The sequence below is a fragment of the Microtus oregoni genome, unplaced genomic scaffold, assembly GCF_018167655.1.
Source record: "Microtus oregoni isolate MIOR12 unplaced genomic scaffold, Mior012 000015F_ref0000493, whole genome shotgun sequence".
In the NCBI taxonomy this organism is placed as follows: Eukaryota; Metazoa; Chordata; class Mammalia; order Rodentia; family Cricetidae; genus Microtus; species Microtus oregoni.
The window spans coordinates 1,961,178-1,988,957 of NW_024543074.1; the positions used below are offsets into that span (position 1 = coordinate 1,961,178).

General features: G+C 51.2%; 4 protein-coding genes across 7 annotated transcripts; 1 reads left to right on the forward strand and 3 right to left on the reverse strand.

Moving 5' to 3' along the window:
* Window positions 1-1,324: 1,324 nt before the first annotated feature.
* Window positions 1,325-9,069, reverse strand: Mrpl10 (mitochondrial ribosomal protein L10). The gene is made up of 5 exons (XM_041663811.1): window positions 8,948-9,069; window positions 7,317-7,486; window positions 3,521-3,685; window positions 3,150-3,294; window positions 1,325-2,180 (listed from the first exon to the last, which is right to left on the reverse strand). Exons 1-5 carry the CDS (start codon window positions 8,997-8,999, stop codon window positions 1,924-1,926), a joined length of 789 nt encoding a protein of 262 aa, XP_041519745.1. The 5' UTR covers window positions 9,000-9,069; the 3' UTR covers window positions 1,325-1,923.
* Window positions 8,977-15,220, forward strand: Lrrc46 (leucine rich repeat containing 46). Of its 2 annotated transcripts, XM_041663810.1 has the most exons (9): window positions 8,977-9,090; window positions 9,223-9,477; window positions 9,568-9,676; window positions 12,052-12,160; window positions 13,269-13,315; window positions 13,535-13,644; window positions 13,809-13,878; window positions 14,174-14,319; window positions 14,749-15,220. In XM_041663810.1, the coding sequence occupies exons 2-9, from the start codon at window positions 9,456-9,458 to the stop codon at window positions 15,111-15,113; spliced, it is 978 nt and encodes a 325-aa protein (XP_041519744.1). In that variant the 5' UTR covers window positions 8,977-9,090; window positions 9,223-9,455; the 3' UTR covers window positions 15,114-15,220. The 2 variants fall into 2 exon arrangements, with proteins under 2 accessions (XP_041519744.1, XP_041519743.1); XM_041663809.1 differs by lacking the exons at window positions 8,977-9,090; window positions 9,223-9,477 and having other exon boundaries at window positions 9,494-9,676.
* Window positions 15,221-15,781: 561 nt separating this feature from the next.
* Window positions 15,782-23,688, reverse strand: Scrn2 (secernin 2). Of its 3 annotated transcripts, none has more exons than XM_041664967.1 (8): window positions 23,561-23,688; window positions 19,113-19,286; window positions 18,658-18,839; window positions 17,342-17,541; window positions 16,725-16,940; window positions 16,490-16,655; window positions 16,221-16,401; window positions 15,782-16,096 (listed from the first exon to the last, which is right to left on the reverse strand). In XM_041664967.1, exons 2-8 carry the CDS (start codon window positions 19,284-19,286, stop codon window positions 15,938-15,940), a joined length of 1,278 nt encoding a protein of 425 aa, XP_041520901.1. In that variant the 5' UTR covers window positions 23,561-23,688; the 3' UTR covers window positions 15,782-15,937. The 3 variants fall into 3 exon arrangements, with proteins under 3 accessions (XP_041520901.1, XP_041520902.1, XP_041520903.1); XM_041664968.1 differs by lacking the exon at window positions 23,561-23,688 and adding an exon at window positions 19,617-19,733; XM_041664969.1 differs by lacking the exon at window positions 23,561-23,688 and adding an exon at window positions 19,604-19,720.
* Window positions 23,689-24,266: 578 nt separating this feature from the next.
* Sp6 (Sp6 transcription factor) lies at window positions 24,267-27,587 on the reverse strand. Its single transcript, XM_041665338.1, has one exon. It carries the CDS (start codon window positions 27,585-27,587, stop codon window positions 26,457-26,459), a length of 1,131 nt encoding a protein of 376 aa, XP_041521272.1. The 3' UTR covers window positions 24,267-26,456.
* Between the last annotated feature and the right edge of the window lie 193 nt (window positions 27,588-27,780).

Genomic DNA, 27,780 nt, shown 5'->3' on the forward strand with positions numbered 1-27,780 from the left:
CTGACCCTCAGACACCTTTACCCACTGCGGGAACACTAAGTTCAGTTGCTGAAGTAATCAAGAATTGGCTCTTGAGAAATACCTACAATTCATCCAAACCGACATGCTCTGACTGACAGGCTTGGTTCCTAAGAAATGGTGGCACCACAAGCAGATGTGGGTGTGAAGGCTCTACTATGGCCTTAGAAATGATGTGGATCACTTGTCTGCTCCACCTTGTCAGACTCAGGGATACCTGGTGTCTGGGCTCCCTTTAGAACCTCAGCCAGCATGGATACAGCCTTCCAGGAGGGAGTGGGCAGCACCAGGTAGGCCTCTGGAAGCACTGGGCAAAGCTGCTGACATTCAGAGCCTCAAGGGCCTTTTAAATGATTGAGCATCCCTGGGCATCCGCAGAGCTGGGCTCGGTAAGAAGCTGGTCCTGGCCCAGGCCAGAGGATAGCTGCTGCAGATCTCCAACCCCAGTGTCTGTCCAGGACTGAAGATGCTATGGCTTGGCTCCAAGTCTGGGAGGAAGGCTGAGGAGCCACTCCCTCATTCAACACCACCCATTCAGAATGTGTTCCGATCAAGGGCAATGCAGGCCACAGGCTAAGCACCTCCCCAAGACCCAGGGAAGGTCTCCTGCGACAGCACCCCAAGAGCCGGGAAGGCCTCCTATGACAGACCCCCAAGAGCCGGGAAGGCCTCCTATGACAGACCCCCAAGACCCGGGGAAGGCCTCCTGCAACAGCCCAAGACCCGGGGAGAGCCTCCTGTGGCAGCCCCCAGAGCCCATATTAAAAGTGAATTCTAGGCTGGGGCATGGTGGAGCATGCCTTTAATCCCAGCACTCGGGAGGCAGAGGCAGGTGAATCCCTGTGAGTTTGAGGCCAGCCTGGGCTATAATTCCAGGATAGCTAGGACTGTTACACAGGGAAACCCTGTCTCGAAATACCAAAAAAAAAAAAAAAAAAAAAAGTGAATTCTAGCTCCCCCAGATTTTTTGTGCCACCAGCCACAGCCTTCATGAGGACATGACATCTGTAAGGGCAGGTGACAAGGGAGAAGGGTTTTTAGGAAGGAAAGCGAGAATTCAGAGATGGCTTGAGATAACCCAGAGAATAACCATAAGATGAAGAGTCCAGGGCTGGAGACTCGGCTGTCAGCACCTGTTGCTCTTCTGAAGGACTCGGGTTTGATTCCCACCCACACTGTGGTTCACCGTCACCAGCAACTCTAGCTCCAGACCTGATGCCCTTTCCTGAACATAAGTACGAGGCACACACGTGGCAGAGATTTAAACTTAGGCACAGTTTTACACATAAATCTTAAAAGACAAGAGTCCATAAAATATATTTTATTTTTATCACGAAGAAGTTTTCCCACCCCTTCCACAGCCCAGCACACCCCAGGGCGGGACACTGAGCTCTGAGCCCACCCAGGATCCGCTCCTGGGTAACTTTATGAAGAAGTTCTGCTATGGAAAATTGAGGCTTCGGGGAATCAAGTTCAAGGCCTTATCCAGGACTTCAAACTCTGCCCTTTCCTAAATGGTAAGGAGCTGGCACCTGTGTTTAGTACAGCGCTTGGCAGAGGATTCAGCAGGTGCCATTTACAAGGTCCATCATGGCATGCAGAGAAACCAAGAGGGTGGCTGGGAAGACAGACAAGGGACAGTGGCCAAGAGGGCTGGGCGAAATGATCGTCATCCTCTGCTCTGTGTCTGGAGAGCTGAAGGAGGCTGTCCCTATCAGGTCCCTAGTCGGGATGACTAAAGACAACGACTTGTGAATCTGAAGACAATGGACAGCCTCATTCTGAACTGGAATTTTTCTCTATCTTCAAGAGGCCTGTCCCCAAGTCACACATGCAACACCTGCACTTCAAATTCTTTTAGATCTCTACTAGACCACAGGGACGGAGCTAGGTACAGCAGGCGGGCTATGATTCTGGAGCGGGGTCAGGAGGAGGGGGCTTCCCACTGGCTGGCGTGGCAGCCTCGTCCTCGTGTTGCTGTTTGACATGCTGATCCAGCAGGGAAGTCAGCTGGGCAGGCTGGTGCTGAAGCAGGTAGCAGGTCTGGGCCACAAGGCAAGTGAGTCCTCCAATCAACTCCCTTTGCAGCAGGTCCAGGCTAGGCAGCTTGGCATAGTCTACGAGCCCCTGCCTGCTGAGGATGGTGTCGTCAATGCAGCCACCTGGAAGACCGCAGGGGCATTGGGTTCCTGAAAGAGCTCTTCTTGAGACATCATCCCAACCCAAGAACCTGCTCTCCAGTGCCCTCCCCCCTTCCAGCTGGCCCTAAAATCAGGGTCACACTTGTGCCTCACCCCATTTCTGCTGTTGGGCACCAATCCCCTCCTCCTTCCCTGAAAACAAGCACCTGGTCTCACACACCCTAACTTCTTTGGAGCAGGCTCCTGGAGTGCAGAAATGAGCTGCCCTCTAAATGGCACAGATGCACAGTGATGGAGATGGACGGGCTGCCACCTACACGACACTACCGTGTGTCTAACCACTCAACTACACACTTACACACCGGGAGGATGGTGTATCCCATGCTGTGTGTATTTTGCAATGAAATACTAGGGAAAGAAAACCTTGGAGTGTCAGGGGCGTGACTGTAAATATAAGTTCCTAGGAAATCTAAATCTGAATTTTCTGGGGCCACAAGGAGTCTCCTCTACAGACTGAACCCCAACACAATGGTCACAGCACTGGTCCTCAGCCCTTTTTATTTGAGATACTTGTTTCCTTATTATTTTTCAGTGTTTTTACTTATTTATTGTGGGGGCGGGGAGGCGTGCACATACCACTCAGTTCTCTCCTCCCACTCTGTGGGTCATGGCAACTGAGCTCAGATCCTCAGGTCTGGCAGCAGGACCTTACCTGCTGAGCCACACTGCTGGTCTAAGAGATACTGATACCTTCACCAGTACCCACCACCCGACAGGTAAGACTCAGAGGGCCCGATGCCCCCTCCCCTCACTGGGAGACACCCTTGCTCCCGTTCCTCCAGCACAGAAATGATGTGGGGCGGTGACACAGCACAGGTATTCAGCGACACATCAGTCCCCGAGAATCATGGTGACTCAGGCCTCATCCACCAGAGGCTCTGCCACCCACCTACCTCACCCCAGCTCTAACCAGCAGGGCTGCCCACTCACCGAGCAGCGGCAGAAAAGGAACACTCTTTAAGATCCGCACCATTTCCTTGACCTTGGGCTCTTCACTGACGAGCAGCAGATTGTGCCCAACAAAAAGGGGTAGCAGGTTTTGGTATTTGGAATCTTCTAGAAAAGGCTTCAGGACCTGGGATCACAGGAAAGAATGGCTATTGGGGGTGGGGCAAGAGGGAAAAGCCACATACCTTAGCCCCAGGCTGTGCTTCAGCGTCTCCTCAGTCCCTACCCACAGTTAGGCACCAGACTAGGTAGCTTGTCTACTAGAACAGAGGTCGGAAGTGTCCTGCAGGAGCAGCAGCTCCCAGGTCTCCTCAGCAGGCACGGGAGGAAGGCAGGCCTGAGTGGGGCAATACCTGGTTGGGGAAGACTTTTATTAAGATCTTGTGTTTCCGCAACTGGTGCCGCAGGAGAAGCTTGTCCTCTGCGCTCATGGCCACGTTCTGGCAGACGGCAATCATCCGGTGGTCTCGAAACACTGCTGCTATGTCCCGACGAAGGAGCTGGATGAGGCCTGACTCCTGCGGCAGGATGGGGTGAGGAGATATAAAGATCTCGGTGTACCATCCCCCCCCCCCCACAGGGACTGGGTGGTCAGTGGTGCCGGAATGCACAGGACTGGGGAACAGGTGGGGCAGCCCGGTCTGAGGCCTACGATGTGGAACACCTCCACCATACACTTTCTGCTTCCACTGAGAACCGCAGGCTTCAGAGAGGGAGTCTGCAAACCTGAGAGCACCCGCCCTTCTCCAGACACCTTGGCAGTCAGCCTGTTACCATAGTTAACAAGAGTTACTTCAATTATAGGCTATAGTAATACAAGCCTGTAAAATGAATTCCAGCTCCTCAGGAGGCTGAGGCAGGAGAATCAAAGGTTAAGCTTGAACTGCAGAGTGAGTTTAAGACTAAATTTTGAAACTTAGTAAGACGGTCTTGAAATAAAAGTTAAAATAAAAGCTCGGGACAGAGTTTGGTAGCAGAACACTTGTCTAGCATGTGTAAATAAACAGGTTCAACTCCCAGTGCCAAACATACATACACACACACACACACATACACACACAAACACACACACACAAACACATACACACATACACAAACACACACACACAAACACACATACACACACACAAACATACACACACACACATACACACATACACACACACATACACACACACAAACACACACACAATTACTTCAATTATCAACATCACCCTGTGCTAAGGTGAATTATTTTACCAATTTTATTATTATTAGTTCTTGTTGTTTTTTGAGACAAGATTTCTCCCTGTATCCCAGGCTGTCTTGGAATTCACCCTTTAGACCAGGCTGGCCTCCAACTCTGAGATCCACCTGTCTCTGCTTCCGAAGTGCTACAATCAAACATGTATGTCACCACTGCCCAGCTCATTTTATCAATTTTCAGTATGTGATGGGAGGCTGGAAGATGAACCAGTGGGTAAAGGTACTTGACACCAAGCCTGAACGAAATGAGGCCAATCCCGAGAACCCAGGCTGGGCACTTGGTGCCTTTACCCTGACACCTCAGGACTTCATTTTAACTTTTCTAAATTTACGTGTTATGAGTATGGAGTCTGCACTCCATGCATGCAATGCCCTGGGCAGCCAGAAGAGGGCACTGGATCTGGTGGCACTGGCATTACAGGAAGAGTTGTAAGTTGCTATGTGGGTGCTGAGGATCCCATCTCTGTAAGAACAAATAACTGCCGAGCCATCTCTCCAGCCCTTTAACCCCTCCCATCTTTTTCTTTTTAATATTTATTTATTTATTTATTTATTTATTTATTTATTATGTATACAATATTCTGTCTGTGTGTATGCCTGCAGGCCAGAAGAGGTCACCAGACCTCATTACAGATGGTTGTGAGCCACCATGTGGTTGCCGGGAATTGAACTCAGGACCTCTGGAAGAGCAGGCAGTGCTCTTAACCGCTGATCCATCTCTCCAGCCCCCCCCCCCTTTTTTTCTTAAGACAAGGTCTCATTACAGTCCTTGGGGATATGGAACTCCAATATTCATAATAGCCAGAACCTGGAAACAACCTAGATGCCACTCAACAGAAGAATGGATAAAGAAAATGTGGTACATTTGTACAATGGAGTATTACTCAGCAGTAAAAAAAAAAATGGCATCTTGAAATTGGTAGGCAAATGACAGAAAGGCAAACATGGTATGTACTCTCTCACAAGTGGATATTAGACATAAAGCAAAGGGTAACCAACCCCAGAGAAGACAAGAAACAAGGAGAATCCTAAGAAAGGCATATATGGATCCCCCTGGGAAGGGCAAGTAGACAAGATCTCCTTAGGAAATTGGCAGCATGGGGGTGGTGGTGGTAGGGGAGTAGGGAGGGGAGAAGGGGAGCAGGGAGGAGAGCATGAGGGATCAAGAAGATTGAGTTGGGTAAAGGACAGAGAGGGAGAGCAAGGAAAGAGATACATTGAAAGACAGAGCCATTGTGGGGCTAGCAAGAAACCAGGCACTATGGGCTGGAGAGATGGCTCAGAGGTTAGGAGCACTGCCTGCTCTTCCAAAGGTCCTGAGTTCAATTCCCAGCAACCACGTGGTGGCTCACAACCATCTGTAATGGGGTCTGGTGCCCTCTTCTGGCCTGTGGGCATACACAGACAGAATATTGTATACATAATAAATAAATAAATTAAAAAAAAAAAAAAAGAAAAGAAACCAGGCACTAGGGAAATTTCCAGAAAACCACAAGGATGAGCCCAGCTAGGAATCTAAGCAATAGTGGAGAGGGAACCTAAACTGCCCTTCCCCTGCAATCAGGGGAATGATGACTACTTTAATCCTGGACAACCGATCCTCCAGCAGGCTTGGGACACCACACCTAGCTTCTTCCTGTCCTTTTCAAAAGACAAAACACTTCTGTCGCCCCTTAGAGACACAGGGAGGCTTCAGCTCCTTTGAAACAGGAAAGGGCAGGGTGTGGCAGTCACACCTGTAATCTCAGCATCCAGGAGTTTGAGAAGAGCTTGGTTCTAAGACACCCCATCTCAAAAAAAAAAGAAAAAAGAAAGAAAGAAAGACAGAAAGAAAGAAAGAAAAGAAAGGCAGGAATGAAATCCCTCCAACCTGCTTAAGAGTTTTTGCTTGTTTTTGGAGACAGATAAAATTTTTTAAGGGGGCTGGAGAGGTGGCTCAGAGGTTAAGAGCACCGGCTGCTCTTCCAGAGGTCCTGAGTTCAATTCCCAGCAACCACATGGTGGCTCACAACCATCTGTAATGAGATCTGGTGCCCTCTTCTGGTCTGCAGCATATATGTAGAGAAAACGCTGTATACATAATAAATCTTTAAAAAAAAAAAAATTGAGCCAGGCGGTGGTGGCGCACGCCTTTAATCCCAGCACTTGGGAGGCAGAGGCAGGCGGATCTTTGTGAGTTCGAGACCAGCCTGGTCTACAAGAGCTAGTTCCAGGACAGGCTCCAAAACCACAGAGAAACCCTGTCTCGAAAAACTTAAAAAAAAAAAAAAAATTTTAAAATGCAGAGAGCCCAGGCAATTCAGAGCCCAACGTCAATGCAGAATCAAGTGCGTATTTTATTATAAAGAATCTGGGATGGGTGAGATGGTGGTGGCGCAAGCCTTGAATCCCAGCACTCAGAGGGCAGAGGCAGGTGGATCTCTGTGAGTTCGAGGCCAGCCTGGTCTACAGAGTAAGTTCCAGGGCAGCCAAAGTTACACTGAGAAACCCTGTCTTGAAAAACCAAGACAAACAAACAAAAGAAACCTGATGTGCCTGTATCTGCACCCACAGCATTCCTGCAGCAAGATGCGGAGGCAGAAACAGAACTTGAACCTGTCTGACCAGACGCTTACAGGCAGCATGGATTAGGCAGCAGAAACAAGACTACACAGTGTGGGAAGAGAGAACTGACTCCTCAAAGTTGCCCTCTGACCTCAACACACACATAATAACATACACACACACACGCAACGTGCACGCACACACACACGCACACACACACACACACACACACACACACACACACACACACACACACAAAGGGCTCCGAGTGGGAAAGGGCACTAATAGCGTGAGTACCTGCATGGCTTGGGGTCTAACTTACCAGCCTTCTAGAAAATAACATACACCAAGTCTCCTTACCTCCTTGGGGGGTTTGGGAGGAGGTGGCAGGCATCTGGGGTGGATGGCAGGTTTGGGAGGAATATACTCAGTTATAGCCATTAGCTTCTGCCGCTCAAAATGCATGACGCGACGGTGGCGGGTCACAGCCTTGGAACCATGGCGCACGGTCTGGAGGGTGGGCAGCCATGCTGGAAGATGGCAACACAATAAGATACGGCTTATTATCTCCGACGGACGAAAAGAACACCCCCACCCCTACAAAGAAAAACACACGGAACTAGACACGGCACAAATGTCTTCTCCTTCCAGCAGGAGACCTTATCAGTGGCTCCACCCCTTAAGACTCTCATTTCTCTGGCTTTGTAACTGTTGCTGATTTTTGTTTTCAGACAGGATCTCTCATAGCCCAGGCTACCTTGAATTCACTACCTAACTGAAGATGACCTGACCTGTCCACTCCACCTGAGTGCTGTTTAGGACTACAGGTATTTGCCTCTATGTCTGGTTGAAGTGTGTTGGGGATTAAATGCAGGGCTTCCGGACATGCTAAGCAAGCATGCTAACAAGTTGATTACAGACCCAGCCCTCTAAAAGTCCTTCTTATGTGCAGTGTTAGAATTTTAAAAGTTATATATATTTTTTAACCTGGTGATGTTGGCACACACCTTTAATCCCAGCTCTCTGGAGGCAGACGCAGGTGCATCTCTGTGAGTTCGAGGCCAGCCTGGCCCTCCAATGCCAGTTCCAGGGCAGCCAGAGATTGTTACCTGGAGAGACCCTGTCTCAAAAAAGACCACCACTGCAATTTCCAGGTATGGCAGAAAAAGGATCAGCTAGAAGGCTCTTGGAGACCGTGGAGGATTACCAGGGTGAGATGCTGTACGGTTAACGGCCGCAAGACCTGTTACGAGCGTCTGTGGAATGAGTTGGAACTACTCTGCAGATTGTTAGTGTTATTCTTGCCCTGCACTGAACTGGCCCCAACTCCAGTGTGCTTATCTGTAAAGATAACGCCTTCCTCCCAAGGTGCTTTTGCTGTAAGATTCAAATGAGGCAATGAGTGTAAAACAGTAACCGCAATCCCTGGTCAAAAGTACGGTGTCAAATCCACTCATTAAAGGCCTACCGGCGTCAGGCACCATGCCACTAACCAGCTAAAATGAATGGACACCGTGCTGCCCTCCATGGGGTTGAACAAACGAGACAGGCGCATTTGGCAAATGCAGATGTAGACTGTGAACTAGCTAAGCAGGGGTGTAAATAAATAGGATACAAGCAAAGGATTTCACGAGGAACCTGGTTTACAAAACGAGGGTTGTGAGAGAAGACGGGGAGGCTGCGTTCAGGCTGGCCTTAAGAAACGATATATTAAAATCCCAGCAAGGACTGAGCGAAGGGTTAGAAAAAAACCAAAGCAGAAATAAGATTGTCGTTGGTGGCACCGTCGATGTCATTAACAGAGTGTGTATGGGGGAGAGGGTGGGGGTGGAGGGGATGTCACAGGGAACTGAACCCAATCAGATCAGAGACCCGGCTAGTGGCGGGGTCACCGAGAGCTGTCAGAGATTAAGGGAAAGGTCGGAGGGAAAGGAGGGAGGGAGCTAGAGAGCACTGGCCTGTCCGCGGTCAGGCCCTGGGTCTCTCCTTACCCGCCCGGGGCGGGAGACCTCCTCGAAGTATCCCCGCCACCGACGCAGCCATTGCTACAGGAAGTTCCCAAGAGCGCTGCGCGGAGACGGAAGGAGCTAAGGATTGTGGGGCTGCAAGGAAAGCCCAGGGCCGGAAACAATAGGTGAGCCGCCGGATAAAGCCGCTATCCGCATGCGTAGACTCGGGCCTATAGTGCCCGCCCCCACGCCTACGTGGCGTCCAGTCTCCTAGCAACGACGCGAGACCGCAAGGAACCGTTCTTTTCATCCCTCAGGTCTTTTCAGTTTGCGGCCAGTGAAGTCACGCCAATAACTTCTAACTCCAGATCCTTCGCTCCGATTTATCCCGGTCTTCCACTGCACACCCAATAATTGACTCTGAACCAAACGTCCCTGTCCTTGTCTCCTCAATCTTCCCTCCAAACTGGGTTTAGTTACCCGCCAGCTAAGCTTCTCTGCTCCTCTTCGTCCGCCCCCTGCCTCAAGCAGCCGCTATTTACTTTAGGTCATGCCAAAAAGTGAGCAGGAAGGTGAGCGGGTAGCAGAACAATTGGACGACAGTCGGGTCAGGTTTCCGAGAATGAAGACAAGTGACAAAGGGGCTGCCCTTCTTTTCACAGCTAAGAAGGCTGCCCAGAGCACCGAGGAAGGGGAAGTCCCCATAACCGAAGCCCTTATCACCAAGAGGAACTTGAACTTCCCTGAGGATGAAGACCTGTCAGAAAAGATGTGAGTGCAGGCGAAGGGAAGGGGTAACTGAACACTGAAGCGCAGATGTTCAGTTTGCTGAGCTGCATGGATTCTGGGACTCATTTTTGTCTCTTTAGCCAGTAGTAATTCCCAGTTGGTTTTTCTTTCTTTCCTTCTTTTTCTTTTTTAAAGATTTATTTATTATGTATACAGTGTTCTGCCTGCAGGCCAGAAGAGGGCACCAGATCTCATTACAGATGGTTGTGAGCCACCATGTGGTTACTGGGAATTGAACTCAGGACCTCTGGAAAAGCAGTCAGTGCTCTTAACCTCTGAGCCATCTTTCCAGCCCTCTTTTTCTTTTTTGTTTTGTTTTTTCAAGACAGGGTTTCTCTGTATGATTTTTCCTTCCTTAGGATGGTTCTTTTTTCATTATCCTCAGCTGCCTTGGAGAATGCTCTGGCCAACTCAGAAATTCTCCGTTCAGTTCTCAGTCCGGCCTCCCCGCACTCTTATTGCCCAATTGATCATTATAAATTATAAATCTAGTTACTCCCTGGTTTGAAGCTTCCTCCACAACCTACTATATCCAGAATAAAATCCAAACAGCACGAACCGAAATATTTCCAGCCACACCTAAGTGTGCAATTTCTCACGCCACGTTTTTGCACCTTGTTACTTAGAAGTGGGAGCAGCTTGACATCACCTGGTTTCTTGTCAGAAATGAAGACTCACCACCGGGGGAGGGGATTAACTCACTTGACAGAGTGCTAAGCACCACATAAAACCAGCTTTCAGGGCTGAGGAGATGGCTCAGAGGTTAAGAGCACTGGCTGCTCTTTCAGAGGTCCTGAGTTCAATTCCCAGCAACCACATGATGGCTCACAACCATCTATAATGAGGTAAGACGCCCTCTTCTGGTCTATAGAGGTATATGCAGACAGATTACTGTATGTGTGTGTGTATAATATTTTAAAAAGACAGTGATTATTTTTTTAAAAAATGGCTTTCATGTAATCTCAGCACTCAAGAAGTAGAGGCAAGAAGATCAGAAGTTCAAGACCATCCTCCTCAGCTACATAGTGAGTCTGAAGCCACCCTGGGCTACATGAAGCCCTGGCTTTAAGAGAAAGAAAAAAAAGATACCCATCTCAAACCTACTAAGTTAGAATCTGCATCTTCCAGTACACAAAGGATTCCCAGAAACATTCAAGTTCAAGACAGGCTGAATTAATACACACATGTACTATTTGTTCTGCCTGAAATGCCTTGTCCTCATCCCTCTTCCATTGCCTACCCATTGGTTACCACCTCTAGGAAGCCGGTCCTGATTCCTGATTCCTCCACTCTGGAGTTGGTGCCCACTTTCATCTCTTTTTGCCCCACCCCCCGCCAAGACAGGGTTTCTCTGTGTAACAGTCATGGCTGTCCTGGAACTCACTCTGTAGACCAGGCTGTCCTGGAACTCACTGAGATCTGTCTGCCTTCCAAGTGCTGGGATTAAAGGTTTGTGCACCACCACCACTCAGTTAAAATACAATACATTGTTTTGTTTTTGTTTTTTTGAGACAAGTTTTCTCTGTATAGCCTTTGAAGCCTGTCCTGAGACCCGCTCTGTAGACCAGGCTGGCCTCGGATTTTAACAGAGACTGCCTGCCTCTGCCTCCCGAGTGCTGGGGTTAAAGATGTGAGCCACCAGCCGGGCGGTGGTGGCGCACGCCTTTAATCCCAGCACTTGGGAGGCAGAGGCAGGCGGATCTCCGTGAGTTCGAGACCAGCCTGGTCTACAAGAGCTAGTTCCAGGACAGGCTCCAAAACCACAGAGAAACCCTGTCTCGAAAAACCAAAAATAAATAAATAAATAAATTAAAAAATAAAAAACTGTCCATTTCTTAAAAAAAAAAAAGATGTGAGCCACCTCTGTCTGGCCCACTTCCATTCCTTGTACCTGCCTCTGGCATCCACTTGGCCATAGCTATGTGGCTGACTTCCCTGATAGTGACGGGCAAGGACCCATGCCATTACTCTGGTACTCAGTGAGAATTAATGAATGGATGGATGGAACAAGTGACTTCCCTCCATGGGTGACTCAAAACGGAGTGAAAAAGATTCTTCTAGAAGATGTGAGAGTATTTCTGCATCTATCCCCACCCTACCTCTGCCATCCAAACTGACCAAGGAAGGCTTCTCTTGTTCCGAATCTCCAGGAACCATGAGCAGTCACCCCCCTTTATCCAGAGGGCCCTTCGTCAGCTTTTGCTCTGGGTCAAGAAGCTGTTCTTGGCATAGCATCAAAACCATTCAGTCCCCTTCCTTTCCTTGAGACATGTCTTCTCCTCTCCCCTCCCTCCCGCCGCTCACTAACAGGCCACAGGTGTGACCCCTAGTGCACTATTTTGCTCACTCTCCTCCAGGTTTCACACTCTTGATGAACTCGAGACTGTCCGCCTGGATCGGGAAGGGATTACCGCGATCAGCAATTTAGAGGGCCTCCGGAATATTCACAGCCTCTACCTGCAATTGGTAAAGTCTTGCTCCCCTGCCTCCTGTCCTCTCCCTAGTGTGTTTGAAAACCGCTGAACGGTTTATATCTTTGCATTTCTGGTGTTAGGTGAGTGGAACATTCCCAAAGGAATCAGGAATCATCCTGAATTGAAATACTCATTTCTGACCCAGTGGTGGTGGCATATGCCGTTAATTCCAGCACTTGGAAGGTAGAGGCTGGCAGATCTCTGTGAGTTCAAGGCCAGCCTGGTCTACAGAGCAAGTTCCAGGACAGCCAGGGCTACACAGTGAAACCCTGTTTTGAAAAACAAACAAACAAACAAACAAAAACCCCAAACAAACCAAAATTTCCTACCCCAACCCCACCAAGAGCTCCTGAACATGCTGGAGTCACCACTCCAGCTGGGGACAGTGGTATGTGCCAGTCCCTTGAGTACTCAAGAGGCTAAAGTGGAAGGATCTCAAGACTGAGGTCAGCCTGGGCTACATAGGAAGTTCCACATACTTACTTTCTCTCTCTCTCTCTCTCTCTCTCTCTCTCTCTCTCTCTCTCTCTCACACACACACACGTGCATGCAAATAAATAAGCATCATTAAAAATGTTCAAATAATAAAAAAATGTTCAAATAAGTGCTCATTTACTGTTTTGATAAAAAAGATTTTTTCCTGTATCCTATGTCCCCCAGATGTTTGGGAGGCTGTGCAGGGGTGGCTGGGTCATCTTCAGCTTTTCCTATGACGAACAGAGCCAAAGCCCTTCAAGTTCTATGCAAAACCTTGTGAGCCAACTCAAATAGAGTCATTGCTCTTCCCGGTTCACAGGCCACCAAGGAGGCCTGTTCCATTTCTCTACTGGCCACTTGATTTCTTTCTCTTGAGTCTCCTCTAGTCCTTTGGTTCTGCTCATTGGACTAGCTCCAAGTTCACCCATTAGCCACTGACCAGAGAAAAGAAATCACCTTCCCCAGGTAATGGCATCTAGCCACAGTCAGGCTGAGTGGTCATTTCTCAAAGCGGAGTGGCTGCAGCTGAGACTAGGCATGGTCTTAGGGCTTCATCCCCTTAAAAGGATTCCCCTCCCAGCTGACCTTAAACTTGTTTTCCCCACCTTGGTTTCATCCCACAGAATAAGATCCAGCGGATTGAGAACTTGGCATGCATCACCTCCCTGCGGTATGTGGCACCAAGACAGCAAAGGAGTAAGGCATTGGGTGGTGAGAGACCGGTTACTCCCCTAGAACTGTCTGGGGGCTCTCCAAGCCTGGCTCTTTGCCAGCTGAGACGGCTGGCTCTGCTCTCCTCACCCCACTCTGTGCCCCCACTTGCCGGCCAGCTGCCTACACAGGGGAGCCCTCCCTCCTCCAGCAGTCTTTCCTCCCTCTTCCCCTGCAGCTTCCTGTCTCTGGCAGGAAACCAAATCAGGCAGGTGGAAAACCTCCTTGACCTCCAGTACCTCCAGTTTCTGGACCTTTCTGAGAACCTGATAGAGGTCCTAAAGCTAGGTAGGAGCACCACGCATGCCCTGGCTCATGGAGTGGGTCCCAAGTGGCGTCCTTCCTCCTCTTGGCTCCAAGCTCCTTGTGGTTTTGCTTCTCTCCCTGGGGCGGGGGGGGGGGGTGGTGGCAGAGCGGGCATGAGCCCCTCACTCATTCTTTCTACCGCACAGACGAGTTCCCCCAGAGCCTTCTCATCCTCAACCTGTGTGGAAACCCTTGCACCACCCAGGATGGCTACAGGTGAGGAGGGTAGGGGTAAAGAAGTGCTAGATGAGCCCCGCCCACTGCTCCAGGAAGCTTCTCTCCGTCTGCCTCCCTCATGTATCCCCTGGGCCCTCTGCCCCTACACTGATCTGTCCCTTTCTATCCAGCACCTCACAAGCCTTTTGCTCTTTGGGTTGACCCCAGGTCCATCCCCTAGTCTCGGGGTCATACCCACCCAGGTATGGGCACTGAAGCACATGTCACTGTATTGTCCCAGGCTCTACACCACGCATGCCCTCATGGGTGACCTCTGCTCCTTCCGCCCTTACAGGAAGACGGTGATAGAAGCCCTGCCACTGCTCTTGGACCTGGACAAACAGCCTATACTTGAGCGCTGGACCTCCGACGAAGAGGATAAATCCTCAGATGAGGAGGAGGAATTTCCGGAGCTGAATGGCCCGTTCTGCGCAGAGCGAGGTGATTATTTCCAGGCTTGTGGCCTCCCCAGGCTCGCATGGCCCTAGGAGAGGGGTAATGGCACCGGCACTGTCCTAGAAAGCTAGGTCTGCCATGATCTCTCAGCTCTGCAGTCGTCTCTACTCCAGGCCCTTCATGTTCCCAAGTGCCAGTCAGGACAGTGGAAGGTGACATCTTCCCAGCGTGGCTCAGGGGTTACTTGCTCACTTTCCATCAGCCACAGGGCCACCTGCTACTCATGACGGAGTGAGTGTCTATGGCCCTCCTCTGTCTGGAATTGGCAGGATCTAATCCGAGGATGCGGGGTCCCATCTCTTCCCAGCGCCAGCCTGATACTTTTTCTACTAGGGATGCCAGGAGGTTTACCAAAGACATACCTGAGCCCAAGGCCCTCCTGCCGAGCTCAGGGCTCTGCTTTTCTTCCCCCAGGGTTCTTCAAGGACTTGGAGCAGGAACTGCAGCAGCATCAGGAGCGAAGGCAGCAGGAGGCCCTGGCAGAGCACTTGTCCAGGATGGAGACTCAGCCTGTCCTCACTGACCTGCCCATCCTGCCTGCAGTGCCCATGGCTGGGGATGGCAGCTCTGCTGTTACTGTGCAGTCCGAGAAAGAGTCGGCCCCTAAGGCCGCCTCCTCAACCGAGACCACCTCTTCTACTACTAAACCAGTGCCCAGGAGCCACAAAAGCTCTGTCCGGGTGAGGAAGAGGGCGCCAGCAGCCACAGCCACAGCCAAGACCTCTCTGGCTGCAGCCCCCAGTAAGACAAAAACTACACCCAGAAGAAACACCAAGTAGCGCACAGCCTCTGTGCACTTGCCCTCCTTCCCGGGCCCCTCCCTCACTAGTGGCAGGAGCCCCAGCTTCCAATAAAGCATCTTAGGGCTTAGAATGCATTTTCATGTCACGTGGGGTAAGTCAAGGAAAGGAACGAAAACCAGATGTCAAAAACACAATTCCCAAAAGCAGCTTAACCTTTCAAGAACGACCAAGAGGGCTGGGTTCCCAGTGGGCTCGCTGCTCCTCTAGTGGGCAAGAAGTGGAGATCACCTCACAAAGCTTTGTGGTGTTTTGTTTTGTTTTTTGGGTTTTGGTTTTGATTTTTTGAGACAGTGTTTCTTTGTAGCTTTGGGGTCTGTCCTGGAACTAGCTCTTGTAGACCAGGTTGGCCTCAAACTCACAGAGATCCGCCTGCCTCTGCCTCCTGAGTAGTTGGATTAAAGACTGCGTCACCATGCAGTCCAAGCTAAGGACTAAACTTGCTTTTCATGTCATATGGTGTCCCCAAATAGCAGCCAGCTCTCATGAGGCATCTTGGGTCTTCATGCAAACATGCATGAATTAGGTCCCATCACACCTATCATCAGGGGTTATGGCTTGGCACCACAGCTCCAGCAACCAGTCTGCTGGGAACTGCCCTTGCCCTGGCTCATCTCTCCCCAATACCTGAGATTCAATTCACTGAATAAGGAAATAAAACATATTTATTAAGCCAAAGGTGTACCAGCCACCCAGAACCTGGATGAGCGGTGTGAAGGGGATGACTGTGACCCCCACCCCCACGGCTCAGGGCAGCTGGCCCCAAAGCTCCTACACCCAGCAGGCCAAGAGGGGCTGTACACTTAAGCATAGGCCTGGTGCTCCTTCTCCACAAAGGCTTGGAAGAGGCCACTCAGCCTGTGGGGAGGCAGGGTCTGTTCACCAGTGAGTAGTTTTCTGAGAGCCTCCAGGCCCTCCAGCTCCAAACTCTGTTGCTTTTGCTGGACACATTTTCCCTGATCCTGCCAGGAAAGGTAGAGGTGAGGAATGTGGACCCCCCCCCCTCCATGCAGGAGAAACCCGAGACTAGCTGAAGACCTCACCTACCCCCAGCTCTGCCCAGACTATCTGGAAGGTATTTCCTACCTGCCCCTCCTCCATCAGCCCCAGGGCTGCCTGGTGTCCACGATAGAGCAAGTGCCGCCGATCCACCTGCGTCTGGAATCGGGGGAGGATCCGAACAGGGTCCTGGGCTCCAAAAGTGGGGGACAGCACCTGGGGGGCCTGGGCCACCCCTGTTTCAAAGATGAAAGGTTTGAATACCGACCTAATGAGACACAGATGGAAGGACCGAAGTAGCAGCAGGGCACATGTCCTGCCATGTCCCCTGGCCAGTGTGTCCTCTTCACCCTCACCTGGATGGGTCTGGTGTGGCAGTGAGGAAATGGACACAGGGCTTTGAGGGATCCTGGGGCAGGACCGACACCATACTGGCGGTGGTGCGGAAGCCTCCAGAGTCCATGCAGATGCCGCTTTCCTTGTTCCTGAGAATGTCCATCATCACCTCTGCCGTGATACTCCCTGCAAAGGAGAGTGTGAGAGAGACTCCCAGCTAGGGTGCCGTGGCCCCCTTGCCCACCACCCACAGACCTTGCCATTGCTGTAGCAGCTCACGCCCAGCCCGGAAGCGGGCCTTGGCAGCTTCCATCCGCACAGGTTGCTGGGTCAGGGAGAAGACCTCTGCAAAGTCAAAGGTGCCCTGTCCAGTCCACCAACCCTGGGCCTTGGCGTGGCTTCGGAGCTCTGGGTGTTCTGCTGAGATGTCTGTGCCAATGCTCAGCTGGTTAGAAATGTTCCGGGCGCCTCCTGTGGAAGAAGAGGGGTTTATTCATCTAACATGGAGCACCCGCTGTATGCCAAATCCTGGGGGAGGTGCTTAGATTACGGTTTTAAGAAGCACAACCTGCCCTCAAGGGACCTACAGTGATGAGACAGACAGATCAGTCAGAGCTAAGTCATAGGGAGGGACAAGATGGCAAAGTGTCAGTTGCTTTCATATGAGAGGTCCAGGAAGGCTCTGGAAAGGGCATGAAGCATGGGAGCATCTGGCCAGGAAGAGTTCCTAAGTGGGCTCATTTCCAGTTTCTCAGGGTGTCACTGCCCAAGGCTGTCAGGGAGGACAAAAGTGGCAGCCTCCAGAAACGGAGGGCGGTACCTGGGGAGGTCTAGGCTCCTCCTTGGAGGCAGGCTCTATGCTAGACTCCTACCCTGGATCCGCTGAGCAGCCCACAGCTTCCCGGCTGTCTCCAGCACCCACGCCTCTGTCCGGTCAGCCAGTAGGAAGGTGTTGTGATAGCAGAAAGGCACAGGGTCCTCCCGGCAGCTGCCCCCCTGCCCATAGCGATCCAGCAAGCCTGCAATCACGTGCACAGCCTCCTGGGCAGTACTGCTCCGCTCCAAAGCCAGCCTGTTGGAGAGGTCAGAGAACAGAGATGATCCAGAGAGGTTTGATGAACAGCCCATGTGGTACGGCAAGCCCTGCGGCAACAATGGCATTGCATTCGGCACCCACCTGTGATCCCAACAAAGAGGCGGAGGCAGGAGGATCAGAAGTTCAACTCCAGACTCCTTATCTCAAAACTGAGAAAAATACCAAAGCAAAATGAAAAATCAGCCGGGCGGTGGTGGCGCACGCCTTTAATCCCAGCACTTGGGAGGCAGAGGCAGGCGGATCTTTGTGAGTTCGAGACCAGCCTGGTCTACAAGAGCTAGTTCCAGGACAGGCTCCAAAACCACAGAGAAACCCTGTCTCGAAAAACCAAAAAAAAAAAAAAAAAAAAAAAAAAAAAAAATGAAAAATCAGCCGGATGTGGCGGCACACACCTGTAACCCCAGCACTTGGGAAGCAGAGGCCGGTGGATCTCTCTGCATTCAGGGACAGCCTGGTCTACCTAGTAAATTCTAGGTCAGTCAGGGATACAATAGGAAGTCTCAAAAACCAAAACAAAACAAAACAAGCAAGAAAAAAAATAAAAAAGCCATTCGCCAGTGGTTTCCAAGCTTTAAAGTGAGAGTTCCATGGAAAGGTCTGGAACACCGTTTCCAAGGAAGAACTGCCCAAACTCCTCCTCAGTCTGAGCTGCTCCACCTTTATCAGTTTCTATAAACCAGAACTCTATGAGAGATTTCAGTTAACAAAAATAGTACTGAAAAAAAAATATTAAATCACTCTGGGCCAAAGGAGGCTCTTTATCAGGCTTGGTGGCCCAGGCCTTTAATCTTGCACTTGGGAGACCAAAGCAGGATCTCTGAGGTCAAGGTCAGCCTGATCTACAGAGAAAGTGCCAGGACAGGCAGGGCTGTTACACAGAGAAACCCTGTCTTGAAAAAATCAAATAAGAAGAAAGAAGGAGAAGGAGGAGGAAGAAAGAAAGACAGAAAGAAGATAGAAAGAAAGAAAGAAAGAAAGAAAGAAACAAAGGTGCACACAGCTTCTTAGGCCACAGGACGAGGTCAACAGAGATGCAAGCCCAATGAACCCGAGTGTTAGGGGAGAGGGTGGGCATGAAGAACGGGTCTGTACCTGAGTAGATCCATACCCAGAAGGGCTTCCCCCTCCCCAACAGGCTCTTTGGTCCACACTGCTTCGTTGCCAATGCAGACCCCGTGTTCGTTGGCTCCCATCTCAGCCCCCCACAGCCAAGAAGGGCGGCTCAGAATCACAGCATGTGTCTTCAACACCTGTTCCACTTCGATGTAGGTGCACTGGAGGTAAAGAAGAGAAGAATTCACAGGAAAAAAAAAATCTAGAACCTGCATTGCCCTGGCACTCTGTCGACCACTTTATATAATGGCCTTAAGAAAGGTCTTGTGCTCAGGTCACACATGAGTAAACTGAGTTAGCAGGGGCTAACTAGACTCAAGGTTCAGGTTGGTGGACTTGAAGTCCATACTCTTCTGCCAATGTCCCAGGTACACGAAAAGGAAGGTCTTGGAACAAGGTCTAAACCTCCCAGCTCCTTTTAAGTCCTAACCCACCTGGAGCCGGCTCCCAGGGGTGTGAGTGCCTGCGGGTATAAACACCACCTCCTGCACCTCATCTCGGGGGCGGTCCGAGTTCTTTGCAAAGATCACAGCTGGGATGGCAGAGGCAGGGGGCACAGAGACAAAGCAGTCGCAGGAACAAGGGGCGTCAGGGCTCGACAAGGCCATCTGCGAAGAGGCGGGAATGATTATGTCCCTCCAAGGCCACCTCTCCACAATCCTGGCCACCGGTGGGGCACAGAATCCGTGCCAGTCGCTCCGGGACAACAGCACTGTGTGCACACTCAGAGCACGCTGTGCACTAACTGTGCGCTCGGCTTAGAGTCAGCAGACAACGCAGACTCTGCGAGCTAGGACCGTCTCCCTTGGAAACCTAGCCCTTCCAGGCTGTAGGGTAGTTTCTAGGCACTGTAAGAATCCCACGCTCCTGCGCATGCCCACATTAGCGCTCCTCTTCCGTACAACCCCTTCCAAATCTTCAGTACCTCCACCTCTCACCCGTTCTGCTTTCAAGACCCTCAAACTCGGTTCCGGGAACCACCGCCTCCGCTTCAAGTCAAAACTGCTCCTCTGGACCCAGGTTCCCAGGTGACCTGGAAGGCCTTTGTCCCCGGAGGCGGGGCCGAAACAGAACACCTGCAATCCCAACGTTTCCCATTAGGGCGCGCGCTAGCTAGCACTACTTCTTGGAAGTAAATTGCCTTCCTAATCCTGCCTGGGTGTCCTGGACTTCCCGTTCAGTCTTATCAGAGAGAGTCACTGTTAGGAGGTGGAGCTGAAGGAGAAAAGAAGGCTGAGTGAAAAGAGAGTATTCATAAAATAGCCAACGCTACTGGGGATTCTGGAGATGAAGGGAGAACTTTAGCTGCCTGCATCCTGACTTGAATTCCCAAGACTCAATCCCAGTAAAATGCACAGCACAAGACACGATGCCTAGGAATATCTTAGGTTACTGTAGCATTCATTTTACCAATTTTTTAAAAAAAATTATTTTTAGAGGCTAGAGAGAGAACTCAGCACTTAAGGGCACTGGCTGCTCTTGCAGAGGCCCTGGGTTTGATTTCCAACACCCACACAGTGGTTCATAGCTGTCTGTAATTCCATTTTCAGGGAATCCGATGCCTTCTGGCCTGCATGGACACCAGACACACATACGGACAAACATCCTTACACACAGCATTTTTAGTTTTGTAATTGTGTGTGTGTGTGTGTGTGTGTGTGTGTGTGTATTATGTGTACGGGAGGGCATGCACCCGAGGAAGCCAGAAAAGAGTGTTCCCTCCCTCTTGAAACTGGAATCTCAGGGGGTTGTGCGCCACCTGGCATGGGTGGTGGGAACCAAACTCAGGTTCAGAACGCACTCATTTATTTTCAGTTCTAGATGTCTGTCTCAGGAGCGGCCCACCTTGTTGCCGTTGTCTTTAATATATTTTACTGTTCGACTTTGGGAGACTGTTTGTGTGTGTCCACGTGTGCAGTGTACATGCACATGTGTGTGCGTGCTTGTGCACACTAGAGGTCAGCGTGGGTGTTTTCCTTGGTTGCTCTCCATCTTGTTTTCTGAGGCAGGACCTCTGATTAAACCTGAAGTTTTGATTCTGCTACACTGTCTGGCAGGGAAGCCCAGGGCTCTCCCGTCTCCAGCTCCCCAGGAATGGGATTGTGAGCGCATGCAGCACTCAGTATGGAACCCAGGCCCTGGTGCTTGCAGGGCAGGTGCTTCACTGTTTGAACCCTTCCTGGCTGAGCCATCTCCCTGCCCCCATGTGTCCCGTGTGTCTCTTGTCACATATACAGAACCCTCCTGCCTCCAAAAACCCAAGTTCTGTGCGGCCCCATAAGTGCACAACACTTGGAAGGAAATTTAGAAATTTCTATTTCAAAAATACGATATTTCTACCTTCTACATGCAGTGAAAATGAAATAGCAATGGAGAAATTTGGATTAAGAGGGACATACAGTGGTGTGAAGCTGGATTCCAACCTCAAATATTTCGGGTTTTCAGTTCATTTTTCCTCTATGTATCATCTCTGTAGCCAGAAGAAAATGCATGTCAGCCGGGTAGTGGTGGCGCACACCTTTAATCCCAGCACTTGGGAGGCAGAGGCAGGTGGATCTCTGTGAGTTTGAGGCCGGTCTTGTCTACAAGAACTAGTTCCAGGACAGGCTCCAAAGCTACAGAGAACCCTGGGGGGAAAAAATTAAAAGAAAGAAAGAAAGAAAGAAAGAAGAAAAATATACCACCAACAAGAAAATGCATCTTATAAATTATGCTCATATGACCTCAAGGAATTACTTCTAGGGGTTACATGGAGTCTGTAATATTTCAACAATCTTAATTCTTGCAATACATAAACATAGGAGAGAGATAGTATGTGTGAGTTGTGTGTGATTACTTTAATCAATTTTTTTTGTTTGTTTGTTTTTTGAGACAGGGTTTCTCTGTAGCTTTGGTTCCTGTCCTGGAACTAGCTGTTGAAGACCAGGCTGGCCTCGAACCCACAGAGATCCACCTGCCTCTGTCTCCCGAGTGCTGGGATTAAAGGCACGCACCACCACCGCCCGGCTCGATCCTTATAGCTCTTGTTTGCCCATTCTGCCTCACTAGGAATATATCTTTGGAATTCAAGTGAGGATGCGGCTGAGATTTTTTCCTATTCTTCAGCTACCACAATTATCTGTAGCTCCAGTTTCAGGGTTTTGGTGCCCTCTTCTAGTCTCTAAGGGCACTGTCTTCATGTGGTGTACATATATATATGCAGGCGAAACATTCACACTTATTATTATTATTATTTTATTATTATTCCGAGGCAGGGTTTCTCTGTGTTGTCCTGGCTGTCCTGGAACTCGTGTTGGAGATCAGACAACCTTGAACTCAGAGATCTGCCTGGTCAAGTGCTAGGATTAAAAACCACATTAAAATTTTTTTTGAAGCCGGGCGGTGGTGGCGTACGCCTTTAATCCCAGCACTCGGGAGGCAGAGGCAGGCGGATCTCTGGGAGTTCGCGGCCAGCCTGGTCTACAAGAGCAAGTTCCGGGACAGGCACCAAAGCTACAGAGAAACCCTGTCTCGAAACCCCCCCCCCCAAAAAAAATTTTTTTTGAGGGGCTGGAGAGGTGGCTGGGCGGTTAAGGAGCATTGCCTGCTCTTCCAAAGGTCCTGAGTTCAATTCCCAGCAACCACATGGTGGCTCACAACCATCTGTAATGAGGTCTGATGCCCTCTTCTGGCTTGAAGGCATACACACAGACAGAACATTGTATACATAATAAATAAATAAAAAAATTTTTTGAAAAAGAAATATTTCTTATTATTCTGTAGACTGTATTCTGTGACCTTTTTATTTGATTAGTTCTAACAGTTCTTTGGTTTTGCTCCTAATATTCTTTTTAAATTTACATTGCTGCTATTATCCATTAGGCAGTAAAGGATTGTTGGGGGTTGTAAAAGCTGCTTCTGCACGTCTTGGAGGAGGGGTGCGAAATTGCTCAAGGCTGTACCTGCCCACAGGCTTTCGAGGCGCCCTGCGAAGACAGGTTCCTCTTCTGCACTTCCCCAGTTGTCCGCTGGGGGGCGGGACGGGCCGAAGAAGAAGGAGGCAGCCGGAAGAGCAGGAGGAGGTGGAAGCTGCGGACTTCAAGCAACCTCAGGCTGCGTTCCTGGGCTGCCTCCTGTCACGTTTCTACTTTTGACTGCATTCACCCGCCACTTCTCTGGATAGGAGAAGACTCAGAGAGGTCGTCCAGAGGCTCAATCCAGACGGGATGATTTCCCTCCCTTTCAGCCTCTCCACTACAATCCTGCGGTGCCACTTTTGAGGGGGTCATAGGTGACCCTGGGTTCCTTCAGGGGGCCCAGGCCAGCCAGGCAGCATTGCAGAGGATCAAGCATGTATCAGAGCCCCACCAAAGGCCCCTGCTAAGAATGCAGGTCAGCTGGAGGAGTTGCAAGGGGAAGAGGGAGGGCCCTGGCCCTGCCCAGACAAGCCCAGCCAGCCCTACAGCTGCCCTCCTGCCCCTGGGGGCAGATATGGGGGAAAAAGAGGGGACTCACCAGGTTTCTGGGGTCTAATTCCCCCAGAACCAGGAAGACAAAAGAGGTGCCCCGCAGGAGTGCCTCAGGCAGGAGGTCACAGGTAAACAGGCTCTGAGTTGCTAAATCCTGTAACAGATGGAAGCAGGTGCCCACCCCCAACCAGTCTGGCTTTCTCCACAGCCCCCAAATTATCCTGATGTCCTCTTCCAGGGTCCCCTTCAACTCTGAGGCCCCCAGATCACTCAGACTTGTGATAGGATGGGCCAATCTGAGAACCAGATTTGACTAGAGAAATTGGGTTACGGGTTGTAGGGGCTGGGAATCCCACGAGGGAAAACAATACATTTGGAGAAAAAAAATATAAACAAAAAGTATGTAGGGAAGGTGACAGGGTGCAATGACCAACCTTGTCCTACGGAGGCAGGAAGCCAAAACAAAAGCTGATCCCCTATCACCTTCCAAACACCAGGTCTCTGCAGTCGGGAGGCTTTCACTCTGAATTGGATACCAGCTGTGAGTGGGCATCTCTAGTCTCTCTGAAGACAGCGAGTCCCGTGAGGGTGCGCCTGTGCACACTGCGGTTGCGCAACCCCGGCAGGTTTCTTGCTTTGAGTAGTAGCAGCAACCTTTCCCTCATACTTTCCAGCTGGGCAGATGCCCATCAGATATCCTGGCTGCCTTTCATCGCCTTGTCTCTGATAGGGATCACCCTGGGTGAAGAAATCGCTGTCAGTCACCCCATCTCACTCGCAGCCAGAGGGACCGGCTGACACGCATGCTCCCATGGGGGTGGAGCGAGTCTGGCGGCCAGCTACGACTGGGAAGGGAGGGGACCTCGGGGAGGAACAAGTTATAAGTAGAATACGGAAACATCCTGAAACTGCTCCTCTCCACAGATGAGTACCAGAGACTATGGATCCGGAAGCAGCCTTTCTGTCCTTATCGCCTTCAGTATAGGTTCAGATCCAAGCTCTGACCCAGCCAATTGAATAGAGGTGATGCTTGCCCAAGGATCCCCCTGCCCAGTCCACCCTGTGGAGGGACAGAGTCAAAAAAAATAATAAAGGAGGCTGAGCTGGAAGACAAACAAAGCAAGAGTGTGGTTGGTTGATGACTTTATTGTCGCATAAAAAACACAGGCTGTTTCTGCCTCCTCCTCCCCACCCCCCAAGTGGGTTCACAGCAGTAAAAGAAAAAAAAATCCTACATTTTCCTCTGGGGGGGCTGCCTAGAAGGACAGGCAGCTGAGAAACCTAGGCTGATGAAGAACAGGGCAGATAAAAACTATCCAAAGCCCCGCCTGCAGATCTTAGGGTTCAGAGTGGGGGACCATCCATGCCCCCCACACCCATGTAGGAGTTCCCCTAAGAATGGTCACTGGAAAAAGTTGTCTTGGTAGCACAGGGAGAGGGTGGCTGGTTTCGATGGGTGGAGGAGAGAGCATCCCACACCCACGGTGCCCTTCTTTCTCCCCCTCTGTGCCTACCTAGCCAGGCGACCTGCAGGCATGGCCAGCTTTCCTCTCTCTCTCTGTCCTCTTTGTAAGAAAGGGGACCTCTGGCTTAGGTTAGCAGGAGGTGAGGAAAAGAGGGAGAACACAGAAAGAACCTTATTCTTAAACTACCTCAGGCCCCTAACATCCCACAGGGAGTCACCCTGTCCCTTTTAAGGAGGAGCTCTTTCTACACAAACACATATTCCTACCCAGATCCCAGCCCCTACTTCCCATACAGTTCCCAGTCCTTGAACTGGGCTCTAGCATCCCCAGTGGAGGAAGAGATACTGTGGGTCTAGGCCCCAGACCTTGGACGGGGTTTACAAGATGGGATCTCAGGAGACCCCAGGCTCAGTAGAGAAACACATACATACATACAGGTACAGACAACACACACATACACACTCACACCCTAAAATTATTAAATAAAATACCCATTGCTTATAACTTAAAAATCAACACACAGCTATTCCCTGCAGAGGGTTCTGGGTGGAGAGAAGAAAGCAAGAGAGAGGTCGAAGGGACTCAAGGCCTCGGCCTCAAACCTGAGTGTGCCTCCAGCCCCAAGGTCCTGTGGTCTGCCAGGCAGAAATCTACCCTCCCCACCCTGTGATCAAAACCCTAATGTATCTCTAGCATCTAAGAAAGGGAAAAGAAACAGCTTCCTAGAGTCCCTTCTAGGGGAGAACTCTTCATGTGGAAGGAGAATTCCCACGGGGGGGGGGGGAGAAGGGGAGGACTCTATAATAGTGGAGGGAACATGAAAGGGTCAAACTAAAGCTAAAGAGAGGGATGGGGGAGTTCAGACAGGGGCAGTGTCTTCACTGTAATCCCTCTGCTAGGACAACCCCAAACAGTCAAAGGACCCCTTTCCCTTCCAACCCCACCGAGAAAGCTAAGGATAGGGACCTGAGGGTGGGGTGGGGTAGGGGAGTCCATGCCAACTCTGGAGTTGGTGCTGGTGGCTGACTAGAAAACTACCTAGGGTATTGGGTGAAGAATGGGAACTACTGAATTTGAGTTCTTTTTAAAGGTCTAAGAGTTAAGGACTGAATTAGAGTTGGAAAAAGAAGCGGTTAGTTCTTTCATTCCCCGCCCCCCTCCCCCATGTCAAACTTCTTCCAATTTTGTAAGAGGACCTCCCTGCTGGATCCCTCTCCCCATGTAACTCTGACCTCTAGCTCACAGCTCTGGCTACGAAGCTGTGCCTTCCCTGACTCTCGTAGACTGAATCAGAAGGGTTTATAAGGAATTCATTGAAGGGGGTTTGTTCTGTCGGAACAACCCTCCAAGTTAGATAGACAGCCCCGTAAGAGGAGCCACCCCAGGCTCCCCTACCTCATCTCTGCCCTCTCTCTGGAAACTTTAGAGGGAGAAGCGCTAGCAGGGGGATGAAAGGGACCTAGGCCTTAGGGCGGCTCCGAGGTGCTTTTATGTCCGGGTTCCCAGTAGCTAAAGACGAGTCCAGACAGCTACCCCCAACGCCCCAAGCCAGTCTCTCTTCCCTTCAGCTCCTGGGACGTGATATTTCTCCTAGCCAATCCCTCCACACAGAAGGAGTGCTCCATCCTAACGCTTCCGCAACTCAGGGGAGGGTGAAATAGTGAGAAAGAAAATAAGCGAGGGGCACGTTAGCTCCTGGCAGCCTAAACACTCAAATAGCCTCCCTTCTAGCCCCAGAAACTAAAAAACAAAAAACCCTAGCGCCCCTCTCCCTGTCCCCTCACCATCAATAAATAACCACCTTCCCCTCTTCCTCAGGCCGCCCCCCTAAAAAGATCGGCAGGGATGAGACATCCACGGGGGCTCAGTTGGAGGGCGCCGAGCTGCCTTCGGCCTCCCGTTTGCCTTTGCTCCCGGGTGGCTCCACCGTGCCGCCCGCCTTGGCCTCGCCCTGGGCCGCCGCCGCAGCCTCCTCTTTGGAGCCCTCGTGGGTTTTCATGTGCTTGGCCAGGTGGTCGCTGCGCATGAAGACTCGGCTGCAGACCGCACAGGGGAACTTCTTGGTCCCGGTGTGGGTCTGAAGGTGGCGCTGCAGCTCGTCGGAGCGCGTGAAGCGCTTGCCACAGAAAAGCCAGTTGCACACGAAGGGACGGTCGCCGCTGTGCCACCGCAGGTGCGCCTTCAGATGCGACGTCTTGGCATAGGCTTTCCCGCAGCCTGGGATGTGGCAGTTGTGCAAATGCTTCTTCTTGCCCCCATCGGGCCCGCACGGAGCCCCGAGTCGCTCCGCCTCCAGGCAGTTGGGGCAGCGACATACGGTCTGCCCAGAGCTGCGGGGCACAGACCGCCGGGAGCCTTTGGGTCGGGCCGCCGCATCCAGACTGGAATCCAGCCCTTGGGACTCTGGCGCCGCCGCTTCCAAGGCCTTAGCCCCGTCGGGTGGCCCTAGGAGGTGCTGCCCACCCGCGGCTGGGAGGAGGTGGTGCGGGTGCGGATGGGGCGGCGGAGCACAGAGCTGGTGGTCTCCGACGTATCCTCCCAAACCAGGCTGAAGCGCCCCCGGGTGGCCAGGTGAGGTCAGCGCTCCTTGAGTGTGGGGGAGGTCCATCCAGCTAGTGCCGGGATGTAGGTCCCACCACGAGCCATCCTCCGTGCCTGGGTGAGTCGGCCGGAACCACGATTCGTAATGATGTGACATGTCCGGCTGCAGGAGTTTGGAAAAGGGTCCCGGAGCCAAGGGACTGTCACTTTCCAGGTCCTCGCAGGTTACCCGCGAGGAGGCCCCTGGCAACTCATAGCCCTGTGAGAAGTCTACCTCCGGGCCCAGTGGGAGGCTCTGCAGCTCTGCGGGCTGCAGCGGGGAGGGGTAGTCCCCGACCTCAGGGCTCGTGTGACCCTGGTACGTCTGGAGAGGCTGCAGATCGAGGCGCGGCGGTGATGCGTGAGGCGCGTCGGTGTGCTGGCTGCCCAGAGAGCCACAGACAGCGGTTAGCATTGCCGGGATCCGGGGTGGGGTGAGGGCAGGGACGGTCAAGGGCACCTCAGGTGGGACCTAGAGGAGGCAAAGATGAGACATTAGTAAAGAAGGAGACCTGCTTACTTTCCCTAACCCAGATTCTTCCTAGCAAAGCTCTCCTTCCGAGCCCCTAGGAGGAAAAGGGGGGCGTGCCTCTGGGTGGAGACAAATC

Coding starts and splice junctions, on each gene's coding strand:
- Mrpl10 (XM_041663811.1), bottom strand. CDS start 8,999: ATGGCTGCGTCGGTGGCGGGGATACTTCGAGGAGGTCTCCCGCCCCGG. Junction 7,487..8,947: donor AGGTCTCCCGCCCCGGGCGG/GTAAGGAGAGAC, acceptor GCCATCTTCCAG/CATGGCTGCCCACCCTCCAG. Junction 2,181..3,149: donor TCCTTTTCTGCCGCTGCTCG/GTGAGTGGGCAG, acceptor GCGGTCTTCCAG/GTGGCTGCATTGACGACACC.
- Lrrc46 (XM_041663809.1), top strand. CDS start 9,528: ATGAAGACAAGTGACAAAGGGGCTGCCCTTCTTTTCACAGCTAAGAAG. Junction 13,645..13,808: donor GATAGAGGTCCTAAAGCTAG/GTAGGAGCACCA, acceptor TCTACCGCACAG/ACGAGTTCCCCCAGAGCCTT. Junction 13,879..14,173: donor ACCACCCAGGATGGCTACAG/GTGAGGAGGGTA, acceptor CCGCCCTTACAG/GAAGACGGTGATAGAAGCCC.
- Scrn2 (XM_041664967.1), bottom strand. CDS start 19,286: ATGGCCTTGTCGAGCCCTGACGCCCCTTGTTCCTGCGACTGCTTTGTC. Junction 18,840..19,112: donor CCCCTGGGAGCCGGCTCCAG/GTGGGTTAGGAC, acceptor CTTTACCTCCAG/TGCACCTACATCGAAGTGGA. Junction 16,402..16,489: donor GCCACACCAGACCCATCCAG/GTGAGGGTGAAG, acceptor GTGTCTCATTAG/GTCGGTATTCAAACCTTTCA.
- Sp6 (XM_041665338.1), bottom strand. CDS start 27,587: ATGCTAACCGCTGTCTGTGGCTCTCTGGGCAGCCAGCACACCGACGCG.